Raw genomic sequence first — 17,067 nt, 5'->3', positions numbered from 1 at the left:
GGCCATTTCTGCATTGCTGGTTATAAGTCAGTGACCACCTCTGGTGAACGAGAGACAGATTCCCACCTGAATGATGAACCAGAGCGAGTTGGGGATACAGGGAATGATTGCAGAGTCCACGACCACAGCAGAAACAAATGTAAACCCAACCATAAACAACCACCTTGTTTAGTAAAGTGGTTTTCATCAGCAAACACCAAAGCACCTTTGTAACTTTTGCAGTACTGCTATTGCCCTGCCCTGCAGCGAGCCCATTAACCAGGTCTTAATTAAGTTCTTATTGACAGCAATTCATCTCTAAGTATTCTCTAAATCAGATGATCATTCTAACTTCTTTAACTGTTAAAGATTTAGTGAATAGGACTATAACGAAGTTTTCTTGTTTTAGATTGTGAATGTAGACTATCTGTGTTAACTCTACTGTCTGGAGAGCTTCATTAGGTATTAAATAGCCTGGTTTTTATTGTAAAATAGAAATATTTTTAACAATCCTCAGCTTTTCTTACAGCCCCTACCTCCTGCAAACCTTGCTCTTCACCCAGAGCAGAGTCCTCAGCAGTGTTTTTTCCAGTTTGGGATTGCTGAAAATCAGAAGAAGGGAATGAAGTGATGGAAAAACATACTGAAATACTAAAATGAGTAATGACATGGGGTTGTCGGTCCTTGAGCGATAAACCAATGTCAAGAAGGAACATATAAAATTAATGCTGTAAAGGAAGAAGAAAGACAGAATAGATTTCATGGCTTTGATATGGGCGTCCACGCTGATGTTCCTTACTGAGTTTGCCTGCATCCTGCGTTTGTGTCTCCAGAGAGAAAAGAGGAGGAGAAGGGCAGAGAAGCTGACTGCCAGGAATGTAGTGGCAAATCCAAAGCCATAGATAGAAAGAATAGGGACATAGTTTTCATCCATTTTGACCCTCAGCCTCCAGAAATTCCCTAGGGTGGTGGCATTGGTCTTGTCGCAGTGGATGTCACTGTTGATCTTGTAGGACACAACGGAAATAATCAGGGATAAAAGCACTGAGCCCATTAACATCTGTGTCACAATCCGGTCAATTTTGGCTTTCAGGAAGGTAAAGAAGCTGTGCTGGAAGTTTACAATTTTTATGCAATAAAAAACAGAAAGACAGGCAGAAGTCCACAAGTTGGAAAAATTTATAAAGCTATGAATAGCACTGGAGAACCGGGGCACGGGGCGAGTATAGTAGAGCCAAGGATTAAATATTAAAATAGCAGAGCGTACCCACACAAAGCAGAAATAGCAAAACCTGGAGCATCCCAGAAACAGCAAGATCTTCTCATTAGAGTTAAGGCATTTCCTTCTCACCAAAGCAATGACAAGCACAGAAACAATGAAAGCGTTTATCCACAGGCCAGCAAATGCCTGAAGGGAGATGGTAACCAGACCAATGACATCGTATGAAGTGACATTAAATTTAGCTTGCGAGTAACAGGCTTCCATCCTCCAAGATGGGTAGCGGCGCTGCGCGAGAAGAGTCGGCTGTCGCCCCAAGGCTTGGCGCAGGTTGGCAGCTGCTGTTCCTGAATGTCACGTATGGAAACGGGAGCTTTATAGAGGTGCTGGTGGGGGGATGTTGGAGCTGGTCCTGCTGCAAGCAGGGCAGGGGCAGGAATGCAAATGTGCTGGGTATTCTCTTACATCAGTGCCAGCGTTCAAGATTTGCCTTTCAGGCGAGCGGAGCCGTGTTGGGAGCCACAACCAAAGCAGATGTTTGTCTGCAGTGGGCAGTGCTGTGATTCAGTGTGTGTCCTCTGTCTGGTTGCTGTCAGCAGTCATGCTCTGGCTTCTCCTGTCCCATCTTCATTTCTCTGGATGTTTGTGCAGAGGGGTGAGCTCAGCAGAGCAGGGTCAGGGCAGCCACGGTCCTCTGTCCCTGATGACCAGGAGCTGCAAATCCAACTGAGGTGTTGGAACCTGGAGGTCACTTTTGTCCTTGGAGGGCACTGAAATCCATGATAGTTTTCCCAGTGGTAATGCCTGAATTGCAAGTAAACTATCACACAGGTAACATTGAACCTCACATATTGGGACCAGATCTTCCAGTTGGTTCTTGGCTGATCCTGTTGAGTAAGAAGGAAACAGTTAGATCACAACAAATAGCCATGCTTCTACAACAAATAAACAACTATAATTTTCTGTCTTCAGAATGATGTACTTGTTTTCTGGGGATTACTACTCTTTGCCTATTGTTATCCTATGCTGCTCTTTGCCTTTTTTTTTTTTTGCTAAAGCCCTTGCTACAGCATTAACAAGTTGAAAAGTTGAAAGAAAATGCCTAGAGCCCATCTCCATAACAAATCATGGTACCTACCACATGTTCCCCTAAAAACTTTTCTGATTGTGTGGTGGCTTCAAACAAAAGCTCCAGTGAGATCTTCGCTACCCTGTGTTTTCCATATTGCGTAGACAACATCGATGTCATAGCTAGGATTGGATGCAGTCCTTCAAAGTATTATGGATCACCTAAAACCTGTCATACTTGACTGAGATGATGTTTGAGAGAGTCACTGCATTACAGATGGAAATTGTCTAGCAGCTGAAGAGAGAAGTGTTTAAGGAAAAGAATTAATGTGAAGCCAGATGAACAGGTCGCAGACATTTTAAATATTTCAGTTGCACCTAAACGCCACAAGAGTTAATATGCCAAGAAGAGTTATAAAATGAGGAGGCAGATTGCTTGCAGGGTTTGCTTAGGGCTATATCTATAAGATTAAAATCTGCTCTTCCTTCTAAAGTTCAACTTTTTGATGGCTTATGCTTATCAGCTCTCGTGCAGGTGGTTCACCTGCAGGACACTCTATCTGCACGGGCAGGTAGCACCAGTGGATCTTCTGAAATGGATTCCTGGAGGATATGCTGCATCACAGCACTGCTTACCTGCTCCTCTACCTTTACGGTATTTCCACCTGCTGCTCTATTTTCTGGCTTGGGATCAGGATGAGATTTCACTTCGTTTGTCTGTGATTTTGAGACTGTGCTTTCTCTGTTTCAGATCCAAACCTCTGTTGAAGATAGAGGTAAGGATGCGATATTTTTATGTTAGTGGAATCCTATCAGTCATCAAGTGGGGAATTGTATCAACTCATGTCATTTAGTCACTAACTTAGGTGTATTATTTCTTTTGATAGTTGATGATGTTGATGGAGGACAGCTTAGAAAGGACATTCCAGAAATAAATGCAGGTAAGTCAGGACAGTAAATGAGCAGTTTTGAATGTTTACAGAGTTCTGAGCTAGTCTTTGTCAAGAATGAGGCTGGCTGGTGCGGTGGCACCAGAAGGCACTGAAAGCTCCCTCCGATGTGAAAGAAATCCCTAAGGCATCATGAATACAGTGAGTATTGCAGGACAATTTAGAACATGAGGGGTGAACCCCAGCTACATCTGGAGAGAAGGGAAGAGACCTCATCTTTGGAGTCTGACAGCAGTCAGAGAAGATGTAAAGGCAAGAGCCTCTTGCCTTTACAAGGACAGAAAGGTCTGTAAAATATCGGTGTTGTAAAGGGAAACTAGAATTTTCACAGGGGTAATATTGTAGGAAGCTCAAGATGTTAATCTTTCAATTTGGAAACACGCGCAACTGCTCCTGGGGAAGGCTCAGCAAGCCTTGGGCTGAACCTGAATCCCCCTTCACTGCACTCTTCGGCAGCAGAGCTCCTGGAGAATCCTTGGCAGTGGCCCTAATCCAACTTCTGCTTCATGGATGTCATTTATCTTAAGTGAGTTGGTTGGTTTCACGTGACCTACGAGCAAGGCATGAAGCTTAAGTACCTCCAGCCCTGCCCCAGGGTTTCAGAACACGGCCTTGAGGGAGTTTTCATTTCCTGACATTGCCTGTTACCTGCATTATGTTCTGGTCTAATTTTCCTCTGGTTTTGCTGATGTAACAGAAAATATGGTGTAGGTTTTGGGTTTGTGTTTTTTTTTTTTCTTTCCTTCTCTCTACATGTTTCTGAGGAGAATATAAGTTATTTCTGTAACAAAATGTGTGGAGTTGAACTGCCTGTGCTGGGGCCACACTTCTACAAGGATGTTAGATGAAAATGTTACACTAGCAGGACCAAACAGCGGCTGGGGTTTGGGCTCAGCTCTGTGTAGGCAACCTGGCACCTTAGAAAAACAAGGCTATAAGATTAGAGTCTCAGCTGCCGTGTTTTTAAGTGTGGAAGGTGTGGATCTGCTGCTTAAAATGCAGGTGTCTCTTGCCAGTTCAAATCCATCTGCCACCAGCACAGCTCTAGAAGGGAAAGAGTCTCCCAAGCTTTGTATCCCCAAGGGGATATTTTGGACACCCTTGTGCATCTCAAATGGCACTAGACACCTGTGTTTAGGCAACTGGGTGGACACACAGCTGTAATGGGATCTGAGACACACAGAACATTGATTTAATTGTTTCATTTTGAGCTCAGTTTGTGTTGAACCTCTCCCCTTTCCAGAATCCTTGTCCTTCTCCTTTGATCACATGGGGAATTCCAGATGATCAGCCTAGGTTGGCCTACTAGTTAGGCTATGAGATGCCTAACTTGTGGATAAATCCATTCCATCTATATATCAGCTTCAACATTCAGAAGCCCATGACTCTTTCAGGACGCAAGCCTGGGAGAAAGAATAAAACTTTCTCCGGGCTGGTGTTATGAAATTGTTATGGAAAGCTGAATCCAATCCCAGACCCTCCTTAGCTGCAGATGGAGGACTGGCATTTTATAGTGTGGCAATGGTCATTTGTTTCCTTGCTTCTGGGCAGTTGCTGTTTAAAGAGAGATGGGTTGGCTGATGAGGCAGCCTCGTCAATTGTGTGGTCTGTGAAAATGCAGATATTGTAGTTCCTGTTGTGTTACTGTGGCCTAAATAATTGTTTCTCTCGTTTTAGAGACGGGAAGGAAGCTTTTTGAAGGTGATATTATCTTACCGGTATGTGCTGCTGATCTAAACAACCATCAGTAAGAGGGTAGATTAGGCTTAAAATGGTAACACAAACATCTTTATCTCATTAACAGCTGGAGAGAAACGCTCTGAGAAACAGCTCCTACAGATGGAAGTTTCCCATCCCCTATATCCTAGCTGACAGCCTGGGTAATAAGAGTTTTTGTTCTGATAACACTGTGTTATCTGCATTAGATATTCTCTGGCTTTGTCCAGGTCACTGGCTGCTTCTGTTTCATTTGCTGTTGAGTTATGGTGCATCAATGTTGTTAGTGCTGGCCAGAGAGAGGGATGCAGCTCTGCCCCTGCACCCATTGTGTTCAGTGTAAAGCCCCAGTGAGCAGCAGATGCTGGTGAGCAGCCACCTTACTCAATGCCAGTGTATCTGGCTGAGATCTCCAGATAAAAAGTCAGGAAACCCTCCTCTCAAGAACACGCCTGGTGATCTACTGCATGCTTCATGCTTTATCTCCTCTTACCAGCCCCAGCCCAGAGCAACAAGAAAGGAAATGCAGGTGTTTTATAAGTAAAAGAGTTCAGAGCATTCTCCCTTCTTGTTCTCATCTCATTATGCGCTCTGTTATAAACTTTAAACAATTTAGGAGTAAAAAACAATTAGCAAATCAGAGTTAAAATCCTATGGATCTCTGCTGTGTCCTGAGCTGAAAGACTGCAACACTGGAAATTATGTAATAACAGGCAATAAAATTACAGAGCAAAACCTGAGTATTGTCCAAAAGCCTGGTTGTTTGCTTCAGCACTACCAATTTATCTAATAAAAGATACCATCTCTCCCTGTGCACTCAGCCCAATTTACTCCAGTCAGGGAACTGTGTCAACAGCCTCCTGCCCTTTCATCCAGGTGGATTGTTTTTATAGATGCTCATATTTTTAATGCATGCTCGCTCGTGCTTTCTAGATGGAATTGCAGATATTTCTAATATGAGAACATATGTTGTTACTGTCTTGACTGTGTGTTTCAGATCTGAATGCCAAAGGCGTTATCCTGCAGGCGTTTGACATGTTCAGGCTGAAGTCGTGTGTTGATTTCAAGCCCTACGAAGGGGAATCAACTTACCTGAAATTTGAGAAGCTGGACGGGTAATTTTGTGTTAACAGTCTGCTTTGTGCTACTTTGCTTGATATGATAGTTTTTCCAACTTGTAAATTTTCATTCTTACTTATACAAAGGACAATCTGTGCCAGAGCTTATTTGTATTAGACAGGAGCTAAACCCAACACAGACAGACTGCCCAGAAGCATTACCTGCATTTGTTGTTCTCTTAGTATAAGAAAACTCTACTTTATTTCCATTTGCATCCTAGCAGTTGAAATGAAATCCTGTCTTGGCACTTACTATAGAATCATAGAATTGCTTGGTTGGAAAAGACCTTTGAGATCATCAAGCGCAGCTGTACCTGTCCAGTACTAAACCAGATCTCTAAGCACCTCATTTACCTGTCTTTTAAACCCCTTCAGAGACAGAGACTCCACCACTTCCCTGAGCAGCCTCTGCCGGGACATAAGAACCCTTTCAGTAAAGAAATTCCTCCAACCTAAATCTCCTCTGGCACATCCTGAGGCCATTGCCCTTGTCCTGTCACTGGCTACCAGGGAGAAGAGACCAACATCCACCTCACTACAACCTCCTTTCAGGCAGTTGTAGACCGGGATGAGATCTCCCCTCAGCCTTCTTATCTCCAGGCTTAAAAACCTCAGGTCCCTCAGGTGCTCATCATAAGATTTGTTCTCTAGCCCCTTCCTCAGCTTCATTGCTCTTCTCTGGACACACTCCAGGACCTCAACTTGTCCAGGGAAAACAAACAAATAACTTCTCCTGGTGCTGGTTAGGGGCAGGGTATGTCACTGCTGTGCTGATGTTAACATGTAGCATCCTCCTTACTTTCAGATGCTGGGTTGGGTTTAGCTGAACAAGTGTTGAAGCCAACAACCTCTGTGGCTGTGCAGGTCACCAGGGGTTGCCTTTGCAGTCAGTGGGGAGGTGGTGACTCTTGCTGGGCCATGAACTGTCTCACCTAAGCCAGAAGTTTAAAATAGGTCTGGTGACTCACATCCCAAATGCCTGTTACTGTCCAGGGACTGTAACGGTGCCAGGAAACTTAATGCAGTGGCAGATGCCAACACTGCAAATGTCTAAAGGCAGGGGACCTGGCTGTTTGCCGGGAAGGACTGTCAGGAAACTGGTGACACCACTTAGTGTCTGTGCCTAGGAATCCAGTGTAGATCTGCCTTTGGGTGTGTGGAGATTGGTGCGCTGCATTTTGGGACAACTTCTATTTTTTTTTTTTTAAACACACAGTGATGAAATATTTCTGAATCTACATGAAAAGTTAGGATTTAAATCTGTATTTAGGAGCTCAACCAGGGAAGCCAATGAAATCTGAGTTCACTGGAGGCTGCTCAGAATCTTTGAAATCAGGCAACTTATTTAGAAGCTTAGGTCAGCATACACAGAAAGAGTAGACAACGTTGTATGAGGTTACAAGGCACTTGCTGTACTTTGCTATACCTTGTGTCTTCTGCTACTCCCCTTCCTACACTGCTTGAGCTGGGGTGACCCTGAGTTGAAGAGCCGTAGCGTTTGCCACCAGCACCTCCTTTACAAGAACTGCAGCCGGTTGAAGAACAGGCATGCACTGCCCTCCAGGAAGGGCGAGAGGTTGGACTCGATGATCCGGTGGGTCTCTTCCAACCTGGTTATTCTGTGATTCTGTGAACTAAGGTGGCTAACCATACCTGAGGCAGGGACTCATTGCCAGGCTGTGGTTGGATGCTGAAGGCACACCTTGGTCTCTATTCTGACATTTTAAATCTAGAGTGTGGGAAAGACTGGAAAAATCACGTGGGAAATTCTAAAAATTATGATTTTTTTACTTTTACCTCAACCTTGTGGTTGAGTTAATGTGTAGATACAAATCACAGAAGGTGTTACACAAGGTGGGTGTGTTATCTGAATCTTTGCTTTGTAGGTGCTGGTCTTATGTGGGAGATCTTCAGAGAGGCCAGACGGTGTCTATAGGAGCGAGGTGTGACTATAAAGCCATAGTGGAACATGAGCTCCTGCATGCCCTGGGATTTTACCATGAGCAATCCAGGACAGATCGCGATGACTATGTCCAGATATGGTGGGATGAAATTATTGAAGGTATGATGCAGGTCTGAAATGACTAAGAGTTATCCGTAGATGTATGTCTCTATTCTTTACGATGTCTCTGGTTGAGGATGACTGTCTACATTTTGGCAACTGGACCATTCTTTAGTCATAGGTGAAAAGTTGTTCAGTGCTAATTTTTGTTTCTGGTCTCATCTCATCACTTGTGTATGTTTCTGTCTAGATTTTGCCTATGCCTTTGATAAACACGATGACAGTTTCCTTGATGACCTCAATACCCCATATGATTATGAGTCAGTCCTGCACTACGGACCATATTCTTTCAACATCAACAGCAACGTTCCTTCCATTACAACAAAAATTCCTAAATTTAATGAGATCATTGGGCAGAGGCTGGATTTCAGCAAGATTGACTTACTGAGGCTGAACCGCATGTACAACTGCAGTAAGTCCTTCTCACATATGTATTCGGAAACCCTTACTCAAACTTCATGATAACACAGATGGAACTACATTAGAGGAGCAGGAACATGTCACTCTTGGGGTCCTCTTGCAATGCTGAAACTATAGTTCTTCTGCAGCACCAAGCTCTGTGATGACCACATACCCATTTCTTTATCAAACACCATTGAAGTGAATCAAAGGTCTAACACCTTTCAGTAACATGGACTTTCCCCTAGGATTACCTGTAATAGAACCTGCTTCCTTCATGGATGATGATCAACATGCAGTTGATGATGATAAAACCTTCAAGTAACAGTAGTCTGGGACTGGGGTCTCCGAAATCAGATTATTTCAATGTCCTTTTTCTGTCTGTGATGTTTGATAAGACAGTCAGGGTCAGGAGCACAAATGGGGATAATTGTGCTTTCCAGCTCCACTGACAAAGCTACAAAAGTCAATACTCAATGTGCTGTACAGTACTGATGTGCTGTGTTAACACACACCTGAGTGTACCCCTGGCCTCAGCAGAACTACTTCTGATTAACACCCTGTAGAGAGAAATGGGCCACAGAACCTGTCCCAGGCAGGCTTCGAGAAAGGGATGGATGTCTGAAAGGGAAAACTAGCACATAGAGATCAACCTGCAAGGAAATATTTATCCAAGGATAGGAAAAAGAGAAAGAAACATCCTTTATGTGTGGTAACAGAGATGTGGATATGAAAGTCTGTGTAGTCTTCAGTTGTATTAAGAACATATTTCCTGGTGTGAAGTGCTGCATGTACACACCCTGGAATGTGGTTAAGGGTAAGAACCTTCTTTGATATTAATGGACATGGTAAAATACATTACTCTATTCTTGTCAGCTTCAAGCCTCACCTTCTTGGATCAGTGCTCCTTTGAATCTATCAATATCTGTGGGATGGTGCAGAGTGGACAAGACGGTGTTGATTGGGACCACACATTGGGCAAACCAGGAGATGAAGACCATACTTTGCTGGGAAACTGTGCAGGTAACAAATGTAGTTTTAGATGGTCATTATACTTTACCCATACTTTTCTGACATGTGAGAAGGAAGACAGAGTGAGATAAGTCATTAGAAATACCCTACTCTTAGTGTTAATCACTGTGTACTTTGATGCCAAACCGAACTCCTGGGTTTTCAGATAGAAATGCCAATAATTTTAGCTTGAAATGTTTATTATTTAAATCTCCTCCTTACATTGTAATATCTCATGAAGAAATGTCAGTTTGAGACATAGCTGCTGTAAATTGGTGGTAGCTCCAGTGAGATGAAGGGTGAGCCACCAGATTACCACAGCTGACACTTTCCCATTGCACAGAAGTTCACCTGAAGCATCCCCACAGGAGTATTAAATCATGCATAAGCAAGTAATCATAGTACATGAATCTTGTTTGCAGACAAATTCTGATATTGAAAGCAGTCTAGGATCATCAAAATAGGAAGCGGTGCTACAGCACTGTGCCACAGAGCAGGGAGAAACCACCCTTAGAAGATTTGTTCAAGGGAGGGGGTGCTGGGTGATGCAGACCTCTATCAGGAGGGTGGAGCTGCCTCAAGTTCAAAGTTTGAGGCAAACCACATAGGGAGGCTGAAGGATTGTCTGAGAGGCAAACCCACAGTGATTTTTGCATCTTCTAAGGAGAACGTTGTATGGGCTCCACTTGATGGAGGGACTGGTTCTGACTGCATCAGGTTGAACATCTATTGAACATAGATGACTGTACTGAGTTTGCAGTATTTCGATTGCTCCCAGGACACAGGAACGGAGCAGGGTCTGTTGGCTTCAAAGGTAGGGCGGAGAAAATTAAATACTGCAGAGCAGCATCATGTAAATGGTCCAAAAATCCTTCACAAAAGTTTCTGCAGAAACTGCAGCTGATCTGCATACAAGTGGTCACTGTCAGTCACCTCTTCTCAAAACACCAGTTGCGGTTCATCTCACTGGTATCTCACCATGCAGGGAAGGAAAAAGCTACTGAATAGAAAAGGAAACCATTTCTGTGGAACTTGCTGCCAGGGAGGAGAGAGCAGGAGGTGGCTTTTGGGACAAACAGGCCATGTTTGCTGCCTAACGCTGCATTTGGTTACAGTTCAGAGATCCTGTGATTATACCAGATTTGCAGGTGGTGAGGAGGAGAGCAGGCATGTAGCGGGCAGGGGAGGGGATGCTCCTGTTCTCATCCCACGTAGGGAGCAAGAGGACAGATGTGGAGCCAGGGAAAGGCACAGTGCAAAGATCAGCGCTTGGAAGACCCTCTGAGTGAGGAGCAAAATGAACAGGAGGGTCATTCAGATCTCACTGTTGACAATTCTTTGTAGCGGAATAAGTCTCTTGGGCTGATGTTTGATGGGCTCTTTGCTTGTGGTTTGCAGGGTGTGTGTTTTGCTGACACTGTAAAGCCACTAGATGTGTGACAGAGCATGTGGCTGGGGAGCTGATAGCAGCTTCCTGCCTCTCGTGGCTAGTGACAGATAATTATTCACTGCTCAGCTTCAAAGATGGGGAACAAAGCAAGTTTAAAACATAAGCAGTCAGCCTTCAGAAGTTTCCTGAGAGTAAATGGGTCAGCAGTTATTAGAAAATCAGCAGCTTTATTGGGTATTTGTAGAGGAACTTATTGTAGGAGGCCGGCAATTCTTCTGGGAGCACATCCGAGCACAGGCACGTGGCTGGAAGAAGCAGTGAAGCTCAAGGTGGCATCCAGTGGAAATTCAGAGTTGTTCTCTAAACAGTCTCTGCTATTTGCATCCATCAGCTCCCAGGCAGATGGAAGACTGCAGCTTCTCAGATGCAGCTACGGGGTGTTTGGAACCCCCCAATGTGATGCAGCTTGAAAATGTGTTTGCTGTCCGGTCAGCAATTTCCTAGGGAGAGCGGTTGAATTGAGGCTGTTGGGTGGAGCTGAAGCACTTGTTGAGTCATCTTCAAGAAGCTGATTTAGAATTAAAAGGTACTAACTAGAGTGATGCGGAGGATGAAGGTGGGAGCAATCAGCCTTTGTAACCAGTAAGATCGAAGCGTCAGAGGAGGAATCACTCCAGCCCTCAGACAGAATATCAAACTAACCATGAAAGAAAAGAAATGGTTCTTACAAACACATCAGCACCAGAGGACATGAGTGGGCAAAGCAAGTGGGCTGGAAGTTAATAAATTCTTTACCTGTAGCAGAACTGAGGCAAAAAAGTCTTCAGCTGCTTCTGCAGCGGAGTTGGATCTATTGATACAAGGCTTACAGGGCACAGTTTCTAGGCAAAGCAGAAGACCGAAGGCTTTGACTCGACAGGACCCTTCCAACACTTCCCTAGTTTGCCTCCAAAACAATCCTTGCCCAAGATCATCCACTCACATTTGCACACGTTGGCAGGTTTTGTTCATACACAGGTTATACTTCATTTTGAAAGAACAGAACAAGTGTGTACCTTATTTCATCAACTAAACACTAACTTGCAAACCATATTTCAATACATTTTCATTTTGACATTGAATTGCGATGTAGAGAGAATTAATTTCTATCAAAGTATTTATTTTGACGTTATAAGCAACTTTCAAGCTCAGGCAAGGGGATACTGCACTTAAGCTTATTTAGCACTGGCATTTCTTTACTGAATGGATCAAAAACTTCTATCACACCACTGTGTTTTATACTTCCCAGACAGAGGATATTTCATGCACTTAGATACAAAAACTGGACATGCTGGTCAGTCAGCTCTTCTGGAATCTCGCATCCTTTATCCAAAGAGGAAGGAAAAATGCCTTCAGTTTTTCTACAGGCTAACTGGAAGTCTACAGGATAAGCTTGTTATCTGGGTTAGGAAAGATGATGGTACTGGAAATGTTAGACGGATGGAGAAGCTACACACTATTACAGGTAAATGCAAGTGTGAGTTTGTATTTGAAGTTCTGGGAAACTTTGATGTGAGAAAACACCAAGGTGTTTTATCATAGAATCATAGAATAACCAGGTTGGAAGAGACCCACCGGATCATCGAGTCCAACCATTCCTATCAAACACTAAACCATGTCCCTCAGCACCTCGTCCACCCGTGCCTTAAACACTTCCAGGGAAGGTGAATCAACCACCTCCCTGAGCAGCATCTACCAGTGCCCAATGATCCTTTCTGTGAAATTTTTTTTCTTAATGTCCAGCCTAAATCTCCCCTGGTGGAGCTAGAGGCCATTCCCTCTTGTCCTGTCCCCTGTCACTTGGGAGAAGAGGCCAGCACCCTCCTCTCCACAACCTCCTTTCAGGTAGTTGTAGAGAGCAATGAGGTCTCCCCTCAGCCTCCTCTTCTCCAGGCTAAACACCCCCAGCTCTCTCAGCCGTTCCTCATAAGGCCTGTACGAAGGTTCACTCAGGTGTTCAGTGTAAATCTAATCTTCATTTGCTCTAGTTGAGCAGCTACAGAGTTAGCGCCCAGGAGAGGAGAATTTGGGTCAGAGGAGGTTTCCTTAAGACTGTTCCTGCATTCGGTGGGGTGCAGGGCATCAGACAACCAGCCAGGTCATGGGACATTTAAGGAAGACACCGCTTGATTTAGGATTGTCCCAGACTTTCTGTTTTCATGTCTATTTATTCCCCCCCTTTCAGCTGACGGAGAACAGCACTGGAAATTGGCCAGCATCCCCTTCAGTGTCCAGAGCAAATTCCGATATGGGTTTCAGGGCGTCAGAGGAGATCCAGCCACTTCTGCCGGGGGGATTGCCATCGATGACACCAGCCTGACAGAGACAAACTGCCCCACCAATGTCTGGCACATCAGAAACTTCACAGCCCTTTTTAACAGCACTTCAAAAGGCGATTATATCCAAAGCCCTGTATTCTACAGCTCGGAAGGCTACGCCTTTGCTTTACAGCTGTATCCTCACGGAAGAAATTCCTCCCCCTACACGAATTACATGGGGATTACTTTCCACCTCTGCAGCAGTCCAAACGACGGCGTTCTTGAGTGGCCAGCTGGACACAGACAAGTTGTCCTGTCAGTGCTGGACCAAGATCCTGATGTAACCCACAGGATGTCCCTCAGCCTTAGCTTTACTACAGACCCAGACCAGCTTGCATCTGGTAAGTCTGAGTGCACCCGGGAGAAAAAGAGCAATGCAGAGGTTTGCTCAGGGTGGGGAAAGTCAAAAGACCAGGCAAGATTTTCTCTGCATAGTAACACTTCTTGGCTGACTGGAGATCAGCTTAAATTCCTTTTGTATTTTTGTGCAACAGGCAGAAATGACACCCTGCAGTGGGACAAACCATCTGTCACTGGGAATTTTTCTTCTTTCTGCAACTGTTACATGAGCCCAGGTGTTGGCTGGAATAACTTCCTGACCCACAAGAACCTGCACTGGAAAAAATTCCTTAAAAATGATAGTCTTTTCATCTTTGCTGATTTTGAAGGTAATTATCTTATCAGAATCTGCACTGGAACGGAGCAGGTATGTACTCTTGTGTTTGACTAGCAAAGATCTAAGAGAGTCACCCGTTTCAGGAACAAGGTTTTTAAATACGTGGTGATTTCAGGTGCCTGGTTTTTGAATGCACAGTATGAAACCTGTGGATGAATTTGATCCCTCGGTCCCTGAAAATCAGTTTGTCAGGACAGGTTATAACTCCACATCTTGAAGATCGGTCTGTGTAGTGGTGCTCCTGTTTGCTATCATCCCTGTATGATTACTGACTTAAGAAAATTGTGTTTTAAGAATAAAGGGGTCCTTCTCAGACCCTGAAAAACTGACAGAAGGGGGATCTGATCCAAAGCTTCTCTCCTGAGGCTGTAGTTTTTGTTAAGACTGTGTGCAGCTGCTCTGCCAAAGGTGTCGAGGAAAGGGAAGAAGAAAAGAGCTGTCTGGGGCAGAGAGCAGCCTGGCAGGCAGGTATCCCTCCGAGCAGACCAAAGGGTCTGCACATGCCTATCTTCTGTGGTTGCCTCAGGTCACATGATTGTGTTCATCTTATCTCATGTTAGGTATCCAAAAATGAACTTTTTAGACTCGTTTGTGAGTCATTTGAGAGCAATGGGTACTTCAGGGTAGTTGTTGTTCCCATTCCATTATACCTGTGATGAGCTGCCCTTCTGATGTGCTGATCTCCTCTGGCTGCAAAGGAATCCACCACTGATGAGTAGTGGTGGGCAAGGTGAATCCTTCTGAAGTGAATTCCCTTTGGAAATGTCAGTGCCTGGGAAGTAAATTATGATTAAACCAGACCTCACCCAAGTACAGGGCTCAGAGAACTTATCTCAGATAGGAAAGGACCGTCGAAAGTATGCTGTGATAATCCAAACTCACTCTGCAAGACCAAGGGCTGTGAACATAAAGCTGTGAACTCTCCTGATAGGAAAATTCTCCTTTGCTTTTCATGAAAAAATTAATGCAAATTTCTTGTTTCCATTCCACAGAGAATGGAGAAGCTTCTAATAGATAGAACAGTACTGTATAATCTGTGTGTGAAATTAATTACTTCAATTATCTTTTCTTGCAGATCTCACCCCTTTGATTACATCTGAGGTTCCAGTCCATCCCTGAAGTGCCCTCAGCCTCTTCACTACAAGTACAAACAGTCAGCTGTGAGGGATAAAATATATTAATTCACTAAACCAATGGTGTCATGTGGTTTCTGTATTTGAAGAATTTACAGCTTTAGGAATGAACCCAGAGAGTCCCTACAAATTCTTTTTGGCCCTAGCAGTGAAGAGCTTCTCTTAGTTCTATCCAGTCTTTTCTCTTTTTTTCTTCCTGTGTTTAATTTGCCTTGTTTATCTTTGCTCATGGCGAGGCTTCCAAACTCCAGCTTTGTCATTTGCATTTTCCAAGCCACGTGAAACATCAGCTCCACCTGCAGCTGCCCTGGCTGGTGAACGAGTGAGAGTGCAAGTGGGGACACACGCGGGACAGAGAATGAGAGTGCAAGCGGGACAGAGTCTGTGATGGTTAAGATCTGCCTCCCTTGGGGAATGTGGGTGGTGAAGAGGGTCTCCTGCTGCAGCCCTGAGACTCAGCACAGTTTGGCATCTGGTCTGAGTTGCCGCTAAAGGCATCTGATTAGATGACTAAAGCTCTTTCTTTCTAGTGGAATGATATGAATGCAACGTGTTGCATTCAGAAAAGAGAGAAAGTCCGTCGTTTTAAAATGCTGCCTTATACTATCTCATTAACCTCTTCCCCTTTCATTTTTGTGAGGATGGAGAGAAACAGGGAAGGCAGGGTTCTTCTGCTTGTGGAAAAGGCAACACATTAAATAAAAAGCTGACAGTCTAAGATTTTTTGCCATCAATTAAAATGTTTTAAATTTTCAAATTAGCATCTAGGAGCCACTTATGATCTCTATGAGGAAATTCTCCCTCAGGGCTGATTTGGAATACAAAGTGCCTAAAAATTAGGACACAGAAGCAGAAACGAAACTTGCTGGGATGCAGGAAAAGTGCTCATCTGGCCCTTGGCGTGAGGTGAGACGTCCTTCTGGGCCTGAGCTGGTGAAAGAAACAAACAACTCACCTTCTGCTTTGTCCATGCTGAAATTATTACAGGTTTGGTTAATCTGGTGTGGTGGGGTGACCTTGGCCAGATGCTGGACCCCCACGCAGGTTCTCCTTCACCCTCCCACCTCAGCAGCACAGGGGGGGAAAAGAAGATGGAAACGCTCACAGGTTGAGATAAAGACACGGAAAAGCCTCATCACTTACTGTCACAGGCAAACCAGACACGACTTGGGGAAAGTCAAATTAATTTATTGTCACTTGGTAAGGAACACAGACCAGACCAAGACACTTGCCCTTCACCTCCCCTTCTTCTCAGGATCAACTACCCTCTTTCAAACCCAACTCCACTAAATCCATGCCTGGAGCAGTGCAGGGGCGTGGGGCACATCCATCCATACAGTCCATCCATTGTCTCTGTCTCTTCTTCCTTGTCACAATTTCACTTCTTCCAGTGTGAGATCCTTGTCACAGGAAACAATCCTTCAGGAGAAAACTGCTCCAGCATGATTTCTCCATGGGCTGCTGTCCTTCAGGTCCTGTCCAGCTGCTCTGGTGTGGGGTCCTCTACAGGCTGCAGTGAGGATGTCTGCTCCACCAGGGTCCTCCATGGGCTGCAGGTGAATCCATGATCCTGCACCTGGAACAACTTCTCCTCTTCTCTCTCTGACCCTGTTTGTTGCAGGACTGTTTCTCACAAGCTTCATCCCTCCCCACTGCCCAGCAGCAATTGTTTGGCCCTTTCTTCAACATCTTTTCCCAGAGGAACCACCAACATCACTGCTGGGCTGAGTTGGCTCTTGCACCTAGGAGGGGAAATGAAGGAGGTTGTAGAGAGGAGAGTGATGGCCTCTTCTCCCAAGTGACAGGGGACAGGACAAGAGGGAATGGCCTCAAGCTCCACCAGGGGAGATTTAGGCTGGACATTAGGAAAAAATTTTTCACAGAAAGGGTCATTGGGCACTGGCAGAGGCTGCCCAGGGAGGGGGTTGATTCACCTTCCCTGGAGGTGTTTAAGGCACGGGTGGACAAGGTGCTAAGGGGCATGGTTTA

At 44.7% G+C, this 17,067-nt stretch overlaps 2 protein-coding genes across 2 annotated transcripts; one reads left to right on the top strand and one right to left on the bottom strand.

The window, feature by feature from the left end:
• Positions 1-484: 484 nt before the first annotated feature.
• LOC138717568 (taste receptor type 2 member 9-like) lies at positions 485-1,465 on the bottom strand. Its single transcript, XM_069851088.1, has one exon. The coding sequence runs from the start codon at positions 1,463-1,465 to the stop codon at positions 512-514; it is 954 nt and encodes a 317-aa protein (XP_069707189.1). The 3' UTR covers positions 485-511.
• Positions 1,466-1,473: 8 nt separating this feature from the next.
• On the top strand, positions 1,474-15,107 carry LOC138717403 (meprin A subunit alpha-like). Its single transcript, XM_069850918.1, has 12 exons — positions 1,474-1,587; positions 3,069-3,207; positions 4,894-4,934; positions 5,021-5,096; positions 5,930-6,047; positions 7,937-8,112; positions 8,303-8,524; positions 9,388-9,534; positions 12,201-12,416; positions 13,137-13,610; positions 13,764-13,937; positions 15,021-15,107. Exons 1-12 carry the CDS (start codon positions 1,474-1,476, stop codon positions 15,062-15,064), a joined length of 1,941 nt encoding a protein of 646 aa, XP_069707019.1. The 3' UTR covers positions 15,065-15,107.
• Positions 15,108-17,067: the final 1,960 nt, after the last annotated feature.

This window comes from Phaenicophaeus curvirostris, chromosome 2, assembly GCF_032191515.1.
Source record: "Phaenicophaeus curvirostris isolate KB17595 chromosome 2, BPBGC_Pcur_1.0, whole genome shotgun sequence".
Lineage (NCBI taxonomy): Eukaryota > Metazoa > Chordata > Aves > Cuculiformes > Cuculidae > Phaenicophaeus > Phaenicophaeus curvirostris.
The sequence above is the reverse complement of the archived record's forward strand: the minus strand, read 5'-3'. Positions and strand labels throughout refer to the sequence as shown.